This window comes from Mugil cephalus, chromosome 12 (genome assembly GCF_022458985.1).
Source record: "Mugil cephalus isolate CIBA_MC_2020 chromosome 12, CIBA_Mcephalus_1.1, whole genome shotgun sequence".
NCBI classification, from domain to species: Eukaryota; Metazoa; Chordata; class Actinopteri; order Mugiliformes; family Mugilidae; genus Mugil; species Mugil cephalus.
In genome coordinates, this window is record NC_061781.1 from 24,476,273 (window position 1) to 24,496,458 (window position 20,186).

The following is a 20,186-nucleotide window of genomic DNA, read 5'->3' on the forward strand; positions in this document are numbered from 1 at the left end:
AAACTTATTCCACAGTGTCAACGGAAGCAGATGTGCAACTGGAAGTTCACAGTCAAAAGATAAAATAGCAAAAATGTATTTTGTTGGTCACGGGTCTTTGTAATCAGCCCCTCACAATAACACATTACTGTGTATAATAATGCATTTCTGTCTTGGTTTTGAGAAGGAGAAGACACCACCGTTGCTCTTTAAATACCAAATACAGCTGATGCCTACATAGACTGTATATAAATATGGACAACGCATCTCCACTTCCTTGCATTAAAACTTGTTTTTACAACTCTCACAATCCCATAGCAACTGGTGGTCGCCATTGTGTCGCATCCTGTTTCTATAGCATCAAATAAAACTTATCCAAAACAAATTCCACTTGAACGTGCATCAACATTACATTAACTACTTGAAATGACGGAAACCATGAGGAGGTGGAGCTTATGACATCTACTGCAGCCTCCAGCCACCAGGGAGAGCTCTACTTGCTCTGGCTTCACTTTAGAGGAGCTATTCTGCCATTAATATTCACACAGTCTAGGTGTGGATAGGTAGGATTCGACAGCCATCAGAAAAGCTTTGGACCTGGAGTTGAAGCGTGTGATGAATGCAGAACATTCCTGCAATGATCCTGGGAGCAACTGGGACACTTACCTGACCTCATGCAGTTTTTCAAGCAGAGGGCCTCAGAGTCGAACCTATTTTCATTGCCTCCACAACCTCCATACCAGAACTGCGTACAGAACCCATTCTTTCTGTCAAAGAACCACTTAGCCTGATAGTCTTTGCACGGCATTCCGGGGTCATAGTCAAGTGAGCATGGGTCTGTGAGTTCATTAACTAGAACATGCAAACAAAACAAAAGAAAACAAGGAAGAGAGCAGTGGTGGAGAACAGAGAGAGAGAGAGGATGAGTTTCTGTTAGGAACGAATGATCAACTACAAGAGACTATACAGCAGATATTGTGTTTGGTTAAAAAGTTGCAGGTACAAAAAAAAAAAAAGTCATATTAGAAGCTTTGGGCTGTTCTTATGGAGTCACATGAGTCTTTGTACAGAGGAAAAGAAGCTACGTTTAACGTGTTCCTACACTAAACAGGGGGGGGCATCATCAGTGCATTATTAGAAGATTCTGCATTTAAGAATTAAAAGTTGTGAGTAGAATGAAAGAGGATTAACTCATTTTAAAGGTGAATTGAAAAGTTAGTTAAAACTACATTTAGTGCGTTAGTTCATTTAAGTCATCTGGAAAGTTCAAGGCTGCACGGTCCACGTTATCTACTGTATACATGATACAGTACGTGACATCCCCTACAACGTCACGAGAAATGCTTCCTTCTGTCCTACTTGTGAAAACCAGAGTTACAGTAAGTATTGGGTTCAGGCTCATCTTGAAATGTGAAAGACCAACACTCATTAAATTAGTTCAAACTAAATGATTTATACATTAACAGCTGTATGATTGTAGGGAAGGAAACTGTCATAAAGCTACAGCCCATACAGATGTTCTCACGTCTTAGTAACGTGGTTGTGCCTTTTATAAGCAGAGCAGCTGAAAGGCTTCACTCCTAAAACAAATATGCATTCTTTAAATCTTTGTCAGTGTTTCTTGGAGCTAAACAGTATATAAACACTGAGCGATACAGTCGTCTACCTAGTGACACAGATATTTCAGCCTGGAGTTTAACTTACAACGTGCCTCAGTCATCCAGGTCATGGTGATACAAACAGGGTTTAAACAAGGGGAACCGTAGAGTTTTGAGAAAAAGTTCTCAAAAAGAGAAAAGAGGGCAGAAAGAGTTCTCAGAATTCTACAATTTATTTAAACCTCTTTTGAATTAATTCACAACCCAATTCACTCAAGAGTTTGAGATTTTCCTGAATGACTTTCAATATACTTTGGCACATGGTTGATTAATAACACATTTGTGTAATAGTCCAGCTACATTGCAGCAAAGCAATTTATGCTTACGAACAATTTCCGAACACACTTCCTAGGAAACCAAGCCAAGCACAACACACTGATACGGCTTTTAGTTACCGCTCCAGTGTTTCTTCTCTTTTTGAAACTCAACGGCATACAGACACACATGTTTGTTCACGGTCACTCACCAGTTTCTGGTTTATCCAGTGGTGTGGTATTAACAGTACTGATGACGTGGCTGGCTGGCTTCTGCTCTGCTGCTTCTGTGAAGTAAAACGAGAGTTCACAGAGCGCCTGCAACAATGGAGTGTGTGACCTGTTTGCTGCTTGAAGTCGGCGTTCTTATCTAAATTTAAACAAAGCTTGAAGTTGCACAGATTTTAAATGTAAAATGTGTGTAGCATTCCCAGTTGTTGAGGAGTTTACAGTAGTGATGTGTGGATCGATACTGAAATATCAATACCTTCGATACCAGGTCTTTATGCTCTAAAATCGATTCTCAAATCAAAATATTGATACTTTGGATACTTCAGTCACTGGAGGTAATATAGGAACACAGGAGAAAGTAACTAAACTACTGAGTTGTGGAAACACAACAAACCTTGTGAAACACCTCAGGTTAAACCACAACACAGAATATGAGGCGTTTATGATGAGGAGGACAAAAGAGGAGAGAACAGGGTCACAATTAAGATGAAAGGTTTCATTTTATAGTAGTTCCTAATAGTTAAACAATTATTTACGTTAATGATCTTATCATTAACTTATTTTTTTAGTGTGTCTGTTTGGTTTTTCTGTTGTTGTATCAGCTCGGCTATAAAGTAAATGAGGCCACTACCTCAATACACTTCAGAGTTTAAAATACATAAATGACTCCTGTGTTCTTTATGAAGCTATGAGCTACTTTCTTTTAGGTTTACCAGACATATTAGTACAGAGGAAACCAGCCTGAATTTTACTCAGTATCAGATCAGAAAGGAAATCAGTGGTATCGAACATCACTAGTCAACAGTCTGCAGATAGAAAATGATTCTACGTAGTTATTCCGCAGAGTGAGTGACTCCAGTAATTAGAAAACAGACTTCCACTATGTTGGATTCTCTACGATGTTCTATATTTAATTTTAAATGTATTAAAGTGAAATTGGGCCTCATATCATTCGGCTACCACAGACTCAACCAAGAATCCAAACCGGGATAAGAATCTGAATACTGTGTCTACAACCTGTTTTCACTTTGTCGTTATGTGTTACTGACTGCAGGTGTGTTTGCAGACTCACTGGTCGTCATGATGCCTTTGCGGGTGGAGACGATCTGACCGTCCGCTGTGTGTCCTGTGACTACGGCGTGATATGTCTGAGCACTTTCCAAGTTGTCCACAGAAATCTCTGTGCCCGACACGTTGGTCTTCAGCACCAGGGCGTGGTCACGCAGCCGTGTGACCACCACCTCAAAGTACACAAACAGCTTAGGGTCTGCTCTGCTCCAGTGCAATCTCAGGCTGCTCGAGGTGACGTTAGAGACGTGCAGCTCCTCTGAATCTGAGGGATGGAGGCGCGAAGGTTAGAAAAATGTGCAATGAATGTAACAATAGATGTTACCTGGTCCAGCCATGCATGGTGTCAACAATAGTGCTGATTATTTTCAAGTTCATTTAGCAAATACACAATCCTACCTTTGTGTTTCCTTGGATGAGCTGCTTGTTGATTTTGAGGATCGTTCGGATGTTTCCTACTAATGTAAAAGACAGTTTGAATGAAACCATCGAGGACACGGAGCAACAAGTGTAAAGACAAAAAGAACATCACAAAGCTTACTCCGGCTGTTGGGATGAAGGCACGAAGGGTCTCTTTAGTGGTTGGTCACTCTGCACCCACTTGCAGTTTTGGGAGACTTCAGGTGACATGTAGAAAGCATTTTCAACTGTAAAAGCAAAGTAAGGTGGAACACGGTAAGATAGAGCGATGCATATAATGACACTCATTAAAAATGTTACATAAAGAAGAAAACAAAACAGCATTTTAAATTGATGACTGCTATTTATCACAAACTTACTGCTGATATACTTGGGCATCAGCTGGGCGAATGTCTGGATGTGTTTGTCATAAAAGTGTGAGATGCTCTCCAGCCGCTTGAAGAAGACATCTGAAGGTTCGCTGGCCATGCGGGACAAGACACTAGCATCCCTGGCGCTCAGTCCTTGGCCCACGCCGAAGATGACCACGAAGTAGCCTCTGCATTTGACCTCAGTGGCAACGCGCACCAGCTGCTCTTCTTCTTCCTCCACGCTTCCTGTCACAAACAGCATGAGCACCTTCTTATCGCGATGCAGAGGCGCCTTCTCAAACACCTGCTCCACCGTCGACTCGATAGCCGCAGCCAGCGCACGGCCGCCCTCTAACTGGGGCGTCTTCTCCAACAGGAATTTGACAATATCCTGAGCTGAGCGGTGGTCGGTCAAGCCGATGTCCACGTGGATGGGGGAGCCAGTTTTGTTGAGGAGGAACCCATAAGGTGCTTGTTGGATGACAGACACTCTGGCGTGGTGGGGTGATGACACAGGGTCAGCGGAGACATGAAGCTGCTCCACTATGTGAGCTATGTAGCGTTTGGTCTCAGTGAACACGGACGGGTAGGTAGACTCAGAGCTGTCCATTACAAAAACCATGTCAATGTCCACGTCTGAGGTGAAAGACCTCCTGTCTCGGCCGGCCGCTGGGGGCACGTAGTCGCACATTGGGTCCGGAGAGCAGGTATCTGGGATAAAAATCAGAGGTTGTGTATTTGTATTCATCAAAGGCTGCACTGGGATCATTCAGCTGGCTTAAACTGATTTTTTTTTTTTTTTTGTGTAATGTTTAAAAATAAGTTGCATTGGATCCAAATTTACTAATAAAAATCTAGCAATGCAAAAACTTGTTAAATGGAAAAAACAAATGCTAAATTTTCTCCTTCTTCCCACTTACAGAGTAGATTGTGTTGAATCTACTCAAAACAAAAAAAAAGAATAAATCAACTTTTGCATCTATGAGGAAATAAAATATGGATAAAAACCAAAGATAATGTGTAAAAATAAAAACAATAAGATAAATATTAATACACACACAGAGCTCTTACCTAGGCAGACGTGGCAGCTCATAACCTTATTGAGGACTGAATTGTACTGTGAACTTCCAGCGCTAGGAAGGACAATCACCTGGCCCAGTGCTGTGTTGTTGACCTGTTGTACGTAGGGAAGCAGAAACAAAGAATGAAGACAGAGAGCGGCTCTGAGATAATGTTTATTTATTCTATTTACTGAAATTTCTATTTTACGTTGTTGTCTTTTACCTGCAGTGCTCTGCTAAGTGCTCTGTCCTCACGTGTGACCAAGAACAGCGAGGCGATTCCAGCGTCATGGAGGCGGAGAGCTGCGTTTGTGATCGGCTGTGTCTGAGTGACTGGCGCGCCAACAAAGAATACGGCCACCTTCCTCATGAGGAAACCGCTGCGCACCCTCTTGAAGGTGTTCTGGGCCACGAAGCTCATTGCTGATTCCAGGCTGCGAGGTTTGTTGTTCTGTGGGATCTGCAGGCCCTCGATGTGCTCCACCAGGGCGCGTTTCTTCATGCCGTCAGCAAACCGGATCTCAGTGGTCACCTCGCTGTTGTACAGGGTCAAAGCGACTCGAGCTCCTCTCGGACAGTTGCTCTCGGTGATGGTGATGTCTTTGACCAGGCGCAGGACGGTGTCACGCATGTTGTTGAAGTTTGCACGGTTAACTCCCTGAGAGATGTCCAGGGCGAAGGCCAGCTCAGTGGGGAGGAGCGGGCATTCCTGTTTACCTAAAGGTGTGCACATACAAAAGGTTCTCTGCATATTAGCAACTACAGTACACGCACAGTCATGAAATTAATATGTGATTTAATTACTCTATTGAATAGACTTATTTATTTGCACTTACCATAGCAGCAAGCTGGTAAAAAGAAAAAGAAAATCAGTGTAAGACATTTATTCGTAGCACACAATAAATGAGCTTAATCCATTTTTTAAAGTTAAAGAAAGTTTTTTAAATTATACGTACGACAGTTGTCTCTTATCTTCTTGACAAGGTCGCAGGCCTAAAAGGGGAGAGAAAGAGAAATGTGAAGAACTCTGTAATCTTCAAAAATGAGTAGCATGAGTTTTTCTGTATTGCTTCAGTCAAATTTAGATAAAAAAAAAAAAGCATACCACAACACCGGGTCCTCTTGGTCCTTTGGCACCCTATGAGAGAATAGAGATGTTATTTAAGAGCTGACGGATGGATGGATGGATGGATGGATGGATGAATGGATGGATGGATGGGTGGATGGATGAACGCTGACCACTGTCACAATGTTTTTATTTTTATGTATACATTCAGTTTTTAATTTACATGACTTTTTGCAACCTCATAAAAGTGAGCTGTAAATTGTGAATCCTACATAAACATGTTCTGCTGTGGTGGCACCATGTCACTGATGTGGAATTTGCTCAACAATTAAGAGCAGACTTTGAAGATGCTTACATATGGTCCAGGATATCCAACCTCTCCCTTCTGGCCAGGAATGCCAGGATTCCCAGAGACCCCCTGAAAATAATTAACAGCAAACAAGAGATAATAAATACCTTTTTTTTTTTTTTTTTTTTTTAAATCTCATTCATCTGTCAGTTGTTCAACGCAGATCTTGACTTTAAAACTCCTCAAATACGACATTAATGAGCAAGTCACTCGCAGCTGAGAATGCATGCTCTATATATATCCTATATTTCAACCATAAAAAAGACATTATAAATGTTTTTGTAAGAAAAGTGTGAGGATTGTGAATTATCATAGAATCTATTATTGTACCACATCTAACTGGGCGACTCAAAAACGTACCCTCTGTCCACGATTTCCTCTGGGTCCAGGTCCACCTGGGGTGCCAGGGTCCCCAGCTGCTCCCTGTAAAAACAAACAAAAAAATGGATAAATGCAAATGATCTACTGCTACAACACAGTATTTATTCTGCAACCGCAAATAAAATATAACTTTAAAAATTAGTGTTTTCCATTACCTTGGGTCCTGCAAATCCTGGGAAACCGGTATCGCCCTGTAAAGAAAAATTCACACATATTTTAAGTATTATTAGTATCTGTAGGAGGTCTACCGCTCAACCTGGCCGAGTCTTTGTCAAGGTGCTGGAAGTCCAGATTCCAAAGAAGAAAAAAACTTTCAGCACACTTGAATTTGTGCAATGGTGTCACTTCATTATAGCATTCCTACTATCATTATTCCTAGTTAATAGTATTATTATTGTGTGTAACTGCATATCAAAGTTACATGCATCTTTGATTACACATGTCTTCAATTATCAGTTCACCAAACACAATATGTCAGAAATCACTTGCCTTTCTTCCGTCAGGCCCTGGAAAACCGATGCCATCTCTACCATCTTCACCCTATGAAGAAGATAAGAAAATAAATTTTAAAGGCTTATTAATCAGCTCTGCACAGTCTTGAAGTGACATCCTCCCGTCCTCTTTTTCCCCTTCAGTCATAAGCACTGATATGGGATCCTATGTAATGTTATGGCGCCATTCAGGCTTGAATGAATGAAATACAGAAATACTTAAAAGCAAACACAAGTATCAGTTCCCTGTTTAAACACACCACATACTTTCCTAGACACATAAGCCACGACAATAATGGATGGAAATTGTTTTTCTAACTTGCAGCGTGATCCTGGTAGAAGGTCTTTAGTTCTGCTGCCAACATATTCTCTTCTAATTATTCAATAATCAGTTTGACAAAACCAAGTGAGGCTAATTGCTGTGAAGATTTTTTAAAAACGTTTTTCATCAGTTTTACATATAGTAAGGGTGCATGCAAAGAAGATAGGCTGTTATTCTTACGGGCTCTCCAATGGGGCCAAGGGGTCCGATGACACCCTTAGGTCCTGGATCTCCTGGCTCTCCCTACGAAGACACAGACATATGACAAAGAATGAGACAAAGGCAGGTCAGATTCCATACGTTTAGCTAAATTCCAAAGGCAAGGTCTTAATAATTCCTTAGTGCTCTTTCATGTTTGCTCAAACAGACCAGCTGTGTGTCCAGTAATGCGAGAGAGCTCATCCTAGGCCAGTGTGTTTATAAAGGAAACAAGGCTGTTATGGAAAACCAAATGCCATGCCAAATTACATCCCAGTCAGTACCTTGCGACCCAGAGGTCCTCTTCTACCTTTCTCTCCAGCAGGACCTGGGATACCTCCTGGGCCCTAAACAATAAAGCATTCAAACATTAAAGTTAAGTTCAGAATGTTATACTTGAAAATATACATGAAAAATACATACATATACATAAGAAGTACATTTAGAAATGTACACTCACCCTAGGTCCGGGGTTCCCATCTTCACCTCTGGGCCCTGGTGCACCATTTGGTCCTGATGGACCCTTGAAAAAGACAAACCCAGTGTCACATTTATAGATATACAAATACTGCATACAATGGTATTTGGCAAGTGTATGTGCAGACTGGAGCCTGATATTGTCAAAAAAAACGAAAAACAAAAAATACGACTGGGGAACTGGAAAAAGACTGTCAAACTTACTCTAGATCCTCCAACACCAGGCTCTCCCTGCACACCATCAGCTCCCGGTCTTCCAGGATTTCCCTTTAATGTCATGCAAGCAGCACAATGTTAGTTACTTCCATAAGAGTTACTGAGTATTAAAAAAAAATTATGCTATCACTATAAAGGCACCTACAGGTTGCCCAGGTGAGCCTCTTCTGCCATCGGATCCCTTATGAAGTAGAAGCAAAAAAAAAAAGGTTTAACAAAAAACAAGTACAGCAATTCTGAAAAGAAAAGATGGTAATCGTACTAAAGCTTGGTTACCTTTCTTCCCCTTTCACCTCCAGCTCCCTGAGTTCCGTCCTCACCAGGTTCTCCCTAACATTGCAGAACAAAAATTCCAGTGAGAGAAATAAAGACATCCATCCACGCGCACACACACACACACACACACACACACACACACACACACACACACACACACACACACAAAATAAAATAAAACAACAATAACAGCATAACAAGCTCAGAAGACATTACCGCTGGTCCAGCGTCACCGGGGTCTCCTTTGGGTCCTCTCTGGTTGTTATCTTGTCCGCTTGCTCCCTATTAAAAATAAACTAGTGTTTAAACTTCTGCTACATTCAAACATCATAAACATATACAGAAAATATATATGTAAAGAAAAACAAGTTGGTGAAATTTATAAATGCCGGTTAGTAACAGAGTCTCCTCTGACTTTCACTTTTTAAATACTTTATTTACACAACTTTAAAAACATTTGATGCAATTAACAAGTAATGCAATAAATATAGAACACAATAAATGTAACAAATGTCCAAAAATACTAACAGGGTCTCCTCTGATTCCCACTTCTCCTATGTCTCCTGCTTGCCCCTTGGCTCCTTTAGGACCCTAAAAATAGAAAACAGTTATAAACCAGTAAAACAGAGCAAAGATACAAAGGTAGGAATAAAATACCAAAACTAAATAGTCACTCACTCTTCTGCCAGGGTTTCCTCTGTCCCCTGGAGCACCGGCCACTCCACTTTTGCCCTAAAACATACCAGAAATATTGTCCAATAGCCAAAGACATGGAAAAATGGTACAAAATCCCATATTATGTGTTGTGTAACTTGTGGATTGAATGACTGAAAACAGGGGACACACCTCTTCTCCATTGATGCCATCCAGCCCAATCTCTCCAAATTCACCCTGAAACAAGGCAGCAGAGGTTTAGATAACTGATGGTTAGCCTTTTTGTACGGCAACGTTATCTAATAATGATTTTCAAAAAGATAAACACTCACCTTTTCTCCTGAGTATCCACGTGAGCCCTGAAAAGAAGATTCACAGTGTGTTACACCATTATATTACAAAGGTTATATTCTTATTTTACAATAACAAGTGCAATGATAAATATTTTTACCTTGACACCTCTCTGTCCTGGACATCCCTGGAAACCCTGAGTTCCATTAACACCAGGAGGACCTCTCTCTCCCTGTAATTAGAGAATACAGGCAATAAGATATAGCAGGAAGTTACATAAGGCATGCAATAGGAAGGTATAACACATCTAAGGCTTCAGACTGGGACCAAACACTTACAGGTCCACCTTCATCTCCAGGATGTCCCTGGCTTCCTGGCAATCCTGGACCTCCCTAAACGACAAAAAATAATAAAAGAAATGAGCAAACATTTAAGGACTTAGAAATGAAAGCTCTATGATTTTTTTTTTTTTTAAGATACCTTTAACCCTGGCAGTCCAACTCCTCCCCTGTCACCTCTGGTACCAGTACATTTGCATGGCACTCCACAACACTCCCTTTCAGCGATATTGTCCTGTGTAACAAAAAAAAAATAATAAAAAAAAGGACATAAAAAGACAGTAGTTTATGGAAAAGATATATTTACAGTGTTTTAGATATTTTAGGGATGAGTCAAAAGTACTTACCAGTTCTTCCAGAAGTTCATAATCCAAGTCCATGATATTCAGTCGTAAAGGTCTAGTGTACCTGAAGCCACGACCAAATTCAAGCAGCGTAGCCTCCTCGAATTTCGGCACTCTCTCCAGCCCAACCAGGATAAAACTGTGCACACCTGTTTTGCAGGGATTTCAGAAACACATTTATCCTCACTTAGTAGTTCTTAATGTGGCACTGTCATAACTTCACAGAGGGTAGATGCTGGGTGCAGATTGCATGCTTTCATCTTTTTACCTGACATCCGAAGTTCCTCAACTCGTCTCTTCATTTCAGCATATGGGGCGTCAAGGCCATCAGTCAAATGGATGACAACCTTAAGTGTACGAGAAGAAAAATGCAACTCACTTTCTCATTTTTGTACATTACACCCAGACATTGGCAGATAATAGCTAGAACACTTAGTTCAGAAACCAACCTTGACAGTGTTGTCTTGTCTGGTTTTGAATCTATTGGTGTAAGCTGAGATTGTCTTGCCATCGAGCACAAAGGGACCACGATTTTGCAGGGCTCTAAAGTCCCCAAACAGCTCATTCGCATTTTCTGTGAAGTCTAAATGGACTGGCTCAGAGGCAGAGTCCATGGCCAGCATGCCCACTTGCACTGAGGGAGTCTGCCCAGATAAGCAACTGATAGATTCCACTTTGGAAATCCTCTGGAGAATGGCACCCATCTTGCTCTGGAGGTTGGTCTGACTTCTGAAGATGTCCTGGGCAGACACATCAAATCCTACCAACACCTCAATGCTGCAGGCTGTAAAACAGAGCAAGGTTGTTTTTATTAGACACAGAAAACTTCTGAAAAGTTACAAACTAAACAGTAATACTGATATTTCTCTTACTTTTATCCGTTCCTTCAGTACACAGCCTTCCCTTTACTTCATCATCCAAAGTCCCCAAGATCTGCTCATTGAGCTCTGAGAGTTCTTGAAAGTTACTTGCACGAGCCACAGTGGAGGACTCACTTGCAAGGTTTTCCAATTCATTCTGAATGTTTCCCACACCCACAGCAAAGACTCTCACACCTTTACTCTTCAAACCAAGTGCTGCTGTTTTGCTGTCATCAGCTGAGCGTCCTCCAGTGATAACCATAAGGATCTGCGGAGTGCCTTCATCCACCCTACTGCCCCTTTCTTTGGTGAAGTAAACATCTTGAACATGGCGAATGGCTGCACCAGTGTTGATTCTACGTCCACCTTTGTACTCCACTTGTTCAATGGCTTCCAGAATGGCTTCTCTGTCATTGTAGGTGTTCAAGTAAAAACCATCGGTCACATCTGCTGCATATTGTGCCAGACCAATCTGCAGGTTGTCTCTCTCGGTGAAGAACAGATCAACTAGGTTGCTGACAAATCCCATCACTTGTTTGAATTTGTCCCGGCCAAAATTAATGGAGCCATCCACCAAAAACACTATATCAGCCTTTTTAGGTGGAGGTAAACCTTCAGGTAAAGGAAGGAAAATTGTGATACATTGAAACATATGCGTACTGTATTTTGACATAGACAAGATGTTTTAGACCATAACCATAACATTTGTTTATTATCTTGTTAGTATTTGTAATATGTGTAAATTTCTGTATAACTTACTAGGAACGTAACTTGGTGGCGTAGGTTGAATCGTAATCCCACTCAGCCTGGCAATAAATGACTCCTGTATTGCTGGCAGGCCAGGGAATGAAGGAACCTGAAGAACATCACCTGAGGATGTGGCAATTTGGGTAAGCTGCCTTTTGTCAGCACCACCAGTTCCAATGCCGATGCAGTTGACCCGCGAGTCCTTAAGACGAGGTCCATAGCTGTAAACATCTTGGGAGGAACGGTCACCTGTGAGAACTACAAGATGCTGGGATGCGGACGGACGAAGGCCAGCAGATTGCTGCAACTCATTTCGTAGGACATATTCAATGGCATCAGCCAAATCTGATGACCGTCCACCGATCTGACGAAGTCTTTTGATTGCAGATATAACAGATTTCTTGTTGTTGTGCGAGTTGAGCGAGAACTCTGTTTGGATAGTGTCTGCATACTGAACAAGAGCCACACGCACTTGATTAGGCTGTACATCGAGTTGCTGGACAATGTTGAGGATGAAGTCACGAATATGAGCAATCCCGACAGGACCTGTATTATCTGAGCCATCAATAAGGAAGATAATGTCCTTTTCCCCAAGATCCAGTTTGACTGCAATAATAAGCATAACAAAGAAAGAAAGAAAGAATGTAATTGGACTGATGCATTTTTTTTCTTTTTTTACATTCCACCACTATTGTAATGAAAGTGAAAAAATCTAAAAAGCAAATAATGTAAACAGTACATAATAGTTTTGCACAAATTAATTCAACTTAAACCTTGAAATTTCTTACCATCATCCACTGGAGTGGGAAGGCTGCCGATACTACTGATGATATCAGCTGTGGATATTGTTTTGACAGAATTTAAGATCTGTGACTCCACTCCTGGAAGCTGTTGGAAACTATCAACTGTATATACAAGCTCTGGTTTTAGAGAAATCTGTCTCAGTTCATCTGGATCTGCATTTCTTGAACCAACGGCCAGTGGTGCTACTTGGTTTCGCTTAAGTTGGTAGGCTGATTCAGATACATCATCAGTAGACTTTCCACCTGTAACTACAATGAGGAACTGAGGCACACCTTCCTCAATTCGGCTTCCTGCCGACCGCTGGAAGATGTTTCTGGAAACCCACTCAATAGCACGACCTGTGTTCAGACGATTCCCTCCTTTGTTTCGAAGTTTCATCACAGCCTGCCTCACCTCATTTTTGGTGGAGTGTTCATTCAGAAGGAATTCTAGCTTTGGTTCATCACTGTACTGCACCACGGAAACTCTGACTTTATCCATGCCTACATCCATCTTCTCCACAACTCTTCTTATCATTTCACGAACGGAAGGAAATTCACTACGTGTTGCCGTGGTGCCATCAATTAGAAACACGACATCCCTCTTGTCCCCTCCTGTAGGTGGTCCTGCTGGTGAGATTACTGCACAAAAAAAGCACGCAAGCACAGTAACAAGGTTACTACAGGTATGTAATAACAGGAGTTACACATGGGAGCTGTACAAACATCTTTCCAGTCTTAATTATCATATACAGAATAAATTATTCCTTCCTAGACCATCAAATGTCCCTTCAAGTCTATAGTAATGTAAAGGTGATATGTTGGACTGTGTTTAGACACATTTTTAAACAAAAATGAGTCAAATTACCTTCATATGTTGAGAACTCTGGTCTCATGCTCTCAATGTCATCATCTGACAACTCAGTGATAGTGTTGATTATGTTTTCTTGGACTCTGTACAGACCAGGGAGATCATCTACAGTGAAGGCAAAATTGGACACATACGACACCACTTGCAACTCCTTAGGATTAACATCCCTGGTTCCAATGCTTAATGGAAGGACTCTGGATTGTTTAAGGGAATTTGCTGCACGACTGATATCATCTGTAGATGGTCCAGCGGACACAACGATCACAAATTGGGGTACACCATCTTGCTTCCTGCTACCTCGTGCTTCTGTGAGAACATCCTGATTGACGAACTGCAAAGCCTGACCCAGGTTACGTTGCCGGCCTCCTCGCTGGCGCATTTGCGTAATGCCATTCATAACACCTTCTTTGGTTGTATGTGTGTTCAGGTACATGTCAGCCTGAGCGGTGTCTCCATACTGGACCACGGCAATTTGGATCTTACTCTCGCCGACATTTAGACTCTCCACGACCCTGCGGATAAACTCTTGAATGATGGCGAATTCGCGTCCAACCCCATCAGATCCATCAACAAGGAATACAATATCTTTCCGGGGTCCTTGTGACTCAGCTGAAATGGACAGAAAAAAGTGATGTTAATGCTTTGTTCAGAAATCATACCAAATGTCAGAGGGAAATTACAAAAGAAATACCATATCAATGTCTGGTAGCCTTTTAATAGATGGCTTTTAATGAACTTTTTGGCTTGATAACATGGAGAATAGAAAATTTGTTCCAAGTCATTTTGTACATAATGTTTTTCTTCCAGACGTGATTACATAAATATAACCTTCAATTTTAGATTACATTTTTAGATATTCTAAACGAAATATTACTCTGAACCAGTTCTCTCCAAAAGGTTTTTCTAAGTCTCAATGACAAATAAGCCTAATTATTATTATGACTGACAAAGTATATTTGACTTTATGAATATTCAAGGAGTAGTCCTATCTCTCTCCCATTCTCCCTCTAATCTTGTTCACTGTTTTGTGTGCTTTTTGTGTTCACTTGTGCTTTAGTTTTGGCTTCATCGCCTGTGTTTGTGTAATCTGTCATCGCTTGGGGTTAAAGACTAGAACTTGGCGAAATCAAAGCTGTTTAATCTTACACCATGTCTCTATTCTGTGCACAGGTATTACATGTCTATCAGTGTTAACATCTGTATTTCAGTACTTTAAAACAGGCCTTAGAATTACAATCAGCTTCAAAATTCACCAATAACTAGAAAAGTCAATTTTAGTGTTTTGAAATGAATACGAAAAGTAATTTGTGATTACCACAAAGTTAAAATGAACACAGTAAATAATTGCATGTAATGATGAGGACAGAATAAAGGTTTCAGTGATTGGTTTATGTTTTTTGTTTGTTAGCCTTTTGTTTGTTAATAACATTGTACAATATTCAGCATTAATTGTTCTCAGTGTTGGAATGGTGGGCAAAATATTCCCATCACTTGAACAGAAGAAAGTTATGACAGATTTAATTTAGGATTACAAAGTTGATGCGAATGGGAAAATATATACTCATCTGTATGCAATAGAAAGAAATATATATCTTAAAAAAAGACTGCAGTCTCAGACAAGATTACCATGTTAAGGTTAAAATTTGGTTTAAACTAAAACCCTTTTAATATGTACAACATGTTGAAACATGACATTCAGGACATTTGTTAGTAGTGCAAGCAAGAAAAATCAGCAAAAAAAGAAAAGGAAAAGAAGAATCATTAGGGCAATGTCAACTAAGAAAACAGGAGGGGAGAAAAATCAAGTGAAAAAAAAGTCTACAAAAATATGAACTCATGATCATGAATTACAATGGTAAACAATTATAAAGTAAAAACCATGTAGACCATGCTTCCACAGTTTTAAAAACTGGGAATACACAATGCCACCGCACTTGACATGTACAGATGAAGATTTATTGTTATTGGTTGTTATCTTATTAGTATAATTAACTCCCAGAGCTAAAATGGACGAAAGAGATTTTGGGACTAGATGAATGCCGTATCTGATAACATACCAACTACACTTGATGATTCCTGGGTTACATTGATAACCACAGCTTCAATGGAGGACATAATTTGCTGTTGGTAACCAGTAAGGTCAGTGAATTTAGACACAGACACCAGATTACTGGGGTCGTGGGATATCTTCTGCAGTTCCCTCACATCAGAGCCTCTGGTTCCAATTGCAAAAGTCAAGACACCCAGCTGTTTGAGAGCAGAGGCTGGTGCGTCAACGCTGTCAAAAGATCTTCCACCACTTAGCAATATTAGGATCTGTGGCACTCCTTCCAGATGCCTGCTTCCAGCAGAGGCCGTGAAGACGTTGTCCCTCAAGTACTGGAGAGCTACACCAGTGTTGAGGGGTCTTCCGCCTTTGTGCCTCAAACCTCTGATAGTGTCAAGGATCTGGCCTTTTGCCGCGTATGTGTTCAGATAGAACTGGACAGCTGGATCTCTGCTGTACTGAACAACTGAGACACGGTCTCTGTTGTCATCCACACTCAGTGTCTCCACTACTGCTTGAACAAAGTCCCTCATAGCAGAGAATCCAGTTCTACTACCATCGGATCCATCCAGCAAGAACACATAATCCCTTCCTTGAGGTTGTCTCACTACTAGGAAACATAAGATTTGAGACATATTTAGGTACAGTCGTCAACTGCTTGCCATAGCAAAGTCAGAGAGTGGAAACTAGCCTCAACCACTGAAACTCACAATAACAATAATTGTTTCATAAACCTGTTCTTCGAAGGTGAAAACAGACGACTTTCTTACCAGTCACTGTTGGTGTTATAGATGTGGCCCTAACTATAGCTGTGCTCATTACTGAGGACAGCTGTTCTTGGACACCTGGGAGGTCAGAGAACTCAGACACTGATAGAGCGTAACTCGGCTCATATGATATTTTCTGCAGCTCTCTACTGTCAGAGTTCCTTGTTCCAGTGCCAACTACGAAGATGCCCTGCTGCTTGAGAGCAGAGGCTGGGGTGTCTACATTGTCAAAAGATCTCCCCCCAGTTAGCAGGATCAACATCTGTGGAACTCCTTGATAGCCCCTACTTCCGGAGGAGGTTGTAAAGACGTTGTCTCTGACGTATTGGAGGGCAGCCCCAGTGTTGAGGGGTGTACCTCCTTTGTGTCTAAGCCCTCTGACCGAATCAACAACATCCTCTTTTGTCTTATGTGCGTTCAGATAGAAGTTGACCTCTGCTTCTCTGCTGTACTGGACCACAGAGACGCGGTCCTTGTTTTCTCCCACATTGAGTTTATCCACCACTGTCTCAACAAACTCACGCATGGCAGGGAAGGTATTCCTAGTGCTATCAGAACCATCCAGAAGGAATACAATATCCCTTTTGGCAGTTTCGACTGAGAAAAGACAGGATGACAAAAATGTCAAAACCTCTGCTAAAAGTACACTCATGGGCTAATGATCAACTGGCCCACTATTTTAGGCCAAACGCATGAGAACCTGCATTTCTATTTTGAAAAGGGAAAACACATCCTACTCACTTTGTGGACTCACTAGTGTGCAAATACTCTAATTAGTTTTTGAAACCTGGAAGGTGGAAAACTAAGAAGAGGAGAAACAGGTATCGGATAACATACCAGTACATTTGGTGGTTCCTGGTTCGTCAATGAACCAAAAGGCTTCCACGGCGGGACAAATTTGCTGTTGGACACCAGAAAGTCGGTGAATTCAGACACACGGAATTGAAACACCAATTGAATGGGGTCGTTGGGATATCTTCGCAGTTCCCCCAATTCAGAGGCTTCCTGTTTTCTAATTGCAAAGTCCAACACCACCCTGTTTGAGACAGTAGGCTGTGCGTCAATGCTGTCAAGATCTTCCACCACTTAGCAATATTAGGATCTGTGGCACTCCTTCTAGACGCCTGCTTCCAGCAGAGCCAGTGCAACGATTGTCCCTCAAGTACTGAGAGCTACACCATGTCTGAGGGTCACCCTTTGTGCCTCAAATTACTAGAAGTGCAAGAGCAAAATATCTGGCCTTATTGTGAAAATATGTGATTCATGTGAACTGGACAGTGGATTTCTGCTGACTGACAACGAGACGGGTCTTGTTGTCATCACACTCAGTGTCTCCACTACTGTTGAACAAAGTCTCATAGCAGAGAATCCAGTTCTACTACCATCGGATTCCATCCAGCAATGAACACATAATCTTTCCTTGTGGTTTTCAAACTAGGAAACATAAGATTAGGACTATTTAGGTACAGGGGCTCGAGTCAAAACTTGGTTCCCAAGGCAAAGTCAGACAGTGGAAACTAACCGTCATAAATTGCAATCAATTCACAATGACAGTAATTGATTCTTAAATCCCTGCTCTGGCTGATATGGACTGAAAACGACTTTTCTACAGTTAAGCTGTGTTCTTTCATGATCTTGGAGGTGAAAACAATGGCTTCTTACAGTCACTGTTGGCTTTAGCGTGGGCCCTCACTAGAGCTGTGCTCATTACTGGGACAGCTGTTCTTGGACACCTGGGAGGTCAGAGAACTCAGACATGATAGAGCGTAACTCGGCTCATGGATATCTTCATGCAGCCTCTACTGTCAGAGTTCCTATCCAATGCTAACCACAAAGATGCCTGCTGCTTTGAGACAGAGGCTGGGTGTCTACATGTCAAAAGATCTTCCCCCAGTTAGCAGGATTCAACATCTTGGAAACCTTGAAGCCTACTTCCTGAGGAGTTGTAAGACTTCATACTGAGTATTGGAGGGAGCCGTTTTGAGGGTCTTCTCCTTGTGTCTAAGCCCTCTGACGAATCCACAAATCCTCTTTGTCTTAAGTTTCAGATGAAGTTTACTCTGTCTAAGGCTGTATGGACCACAGGATCCCGTCCGTTGTTGTTCTCCCACATTGAGTTTCATCCACCACTTGTCTTACAGGACAGCTCCGCATGGCAGGGAAGCATAATGCTGACAGAAGACCAGAATGGTATACAACATCTTTTTGCGTTTCTAACTGGAAAGATCTGTTGCAAGACACAGCCGGTGGGGGGGGGCATTGCAAAGATCCCCCATAAGTCAAACTCTGCTAAAGTACACTCATGGCGCTATTGAGGATTGTAAGACGTTGCTCTGGTATTGAGTGAGCCAGTAAGAGGACCTCCTTTGTCTAGTCCTTAAAGACGAACAACACCTTTGTTAATTGTGAAAATGGACTGGGTATCTCGTGTCTGATAACATACCAAGTACAGTTGTGGTCACGGCTGTCAATGTATCACAGCTCACGGGGACTTAATTGCTGTTGGACACAGGAAAGGTCGGTGAATCGAATCACAGACACCACATTAGTGAGGGTCCATGGGAACTTCTCAGTTCCTCTTCATTTCAGACTGAGTCAAATGCAAAGCAAAATGCAACCTCTGCAGAAGTGTACTCAATGCTAAGATTCAACGCCTTGCTATTTAGGCTTGGCAATACATACGCTGCTTCAGCAAGCCCTACTTTCTATATGAAAGACACGGTGAGGATCTTCCTTTTCTCAACCTGACATGTAGGAATAGACTTGCGCATGTGTAAACAGTGTCAGATAACTACAGTACGTGGTGGTCACGGCTCGTCAATGTACCACAGCTTCCCGGCGACAATTTTGTTGGACACAGGAGTCAGCGAGATCCAGTTCACTACATCGGACCATCAGAGGTCTGGGATATCTTTCTGGTTTCCTCACATCAGGAACCTTGGTCAATTGAAACAATTTAGACACCAGCTGTTTCCAAGGCAAAGTGCAGTCAACCTTCCAAAGATCTTCCACCACTATGCAATATTGATCTGTGGCACTCTTCGGCGAGTCGACTTACAGAGCCGTGAAAGACGTTTCCTATCATGATCTGAGAGGTAAACCATTGGGTTCTTCCCCTTTGTGTCAAACTTGACAGTGGCCTCCTGGCTTGTTTGGGAAGTGTTCAGTGAACTGGACGAGGTAGATCTCAGCTGTAGACATACTGGCCGGTCTTTTTTCACCCACTCAGTCTCCACTATGTCTTGAACAAAGTCCCTATGCAGAGATGGCGTCTACTACATGGCAGATCCACAGAGACAAATCCTTCCTTGTGGTTATCCTAACTAGGAAACATAGAGTTGTACATATTTAGGTACAGTCTGTCAATTTCGCAAGCCAAGTTCAGAGGTGTCAAACTACCTAACCTCAATTCACAATACAATAATTTTTTTAACCTGTCTGGTATTAGATGAAATGAACTTTTACATTCATGTGGACTACATGATCTTGAGGTGAAAACACTGGCTTTCTTACCAGTCACTGTTGGGTTTACGGGGGCCTCACTAGAGCTGTGTCATTACTGAGGACAGCATGTTCTTGGACACTGGAGTCAAGAACTCAGACACTGATAGAACTCTGCTCATAGATATCTTCTGCAGCTCTCTACTGTCAGAGTTCCTTGTTCCATGCTAACACAAAGATGCCTGCT

General features: G+C 41.7%; 1 protein-coding gene across 1 annotated transcript in view; it reads right to left on the reverse strand.

Moving 5' to 3' along the window:
- col6a3 (collagen, type VI, alpha 3) overlaps positions 1-20,186 on the reverse strand; it is a 32,379-nt gene that overhangs the window by 3,449 nt on the left and 8,744 nt on the right. The window contains 36 exon segments of the mRNA XM_047601633.1: positions 646-831; positions 2,104-2,178; positions 3,195-3,455; positions 3,590-3,645; positions 3,732-3,837; positions 3,970-4,671; positions 5,032-5,134; positions 5,245-5,738; positions 5,858-5,869; positions 5,978-6,014; positions 6,127-6,159; positions 6,443-6,505; positions 6,797-6,859; positions 6,973-7,008; positions 7,307-7,357; positions 7,811-7,873; positions 8,113-8,175; positions 8,289-8,351; positions 8,510-8,572; positions 8,667-8,702; positions 8,798-8,851; positions 9,014-9,079; positions 9,326-9,388; positions 9,476-9,529; positions 9,644-9,688; positions 9,784-9,810; positions 9,903-9,974; positions 10,081-10,134; positions 10,223-10,315; positions 10,428-10,573; positions 10,693-10,771; positions 10,874-11,208; positions 11,297-11,896; positions 12,044-12,637; positions 12,820-13,455; positions 13,682-14,293. Of these exon segments, the coding sequence (XP_047457589.1) occupies positions 646-831; positions 2,104-2,178; positions 3,195-3,455; positions 3,590-3,645; positions 3,732-3,837; positions 3,970-4,671; positions 5,032-5,134; positions 5,245-5,738; positions 5,858-5,869; positions 5,978-6,014; positions 6,127-6,159; positions 6,443-6,505; positions 6,797-6,859; positions 6,973-7,008; positions 7,307-7,357; positions 7,811-7,873; positions 8,113-8,175; positions 8,289-8,351; positions 8,510-8,572; positions 8,667-8,702; positions 8,798-8,851; positions 9,014-9,079; positions 9,326-9,388; positions 9,476-9,529; positions 9,644-9,688; positions 9,784-9,810; positions 9,903-9,974; positions 10,081-10,134; positions 10,223-10,315; positions 10,428-10,573; positions 10,693-10,771; positions 10,874-11,208; positions 11,297-11,896; positions 12,044-12,637; positions 12,820-13,455; positions 13,682-14,293 (6,096 nt within the window).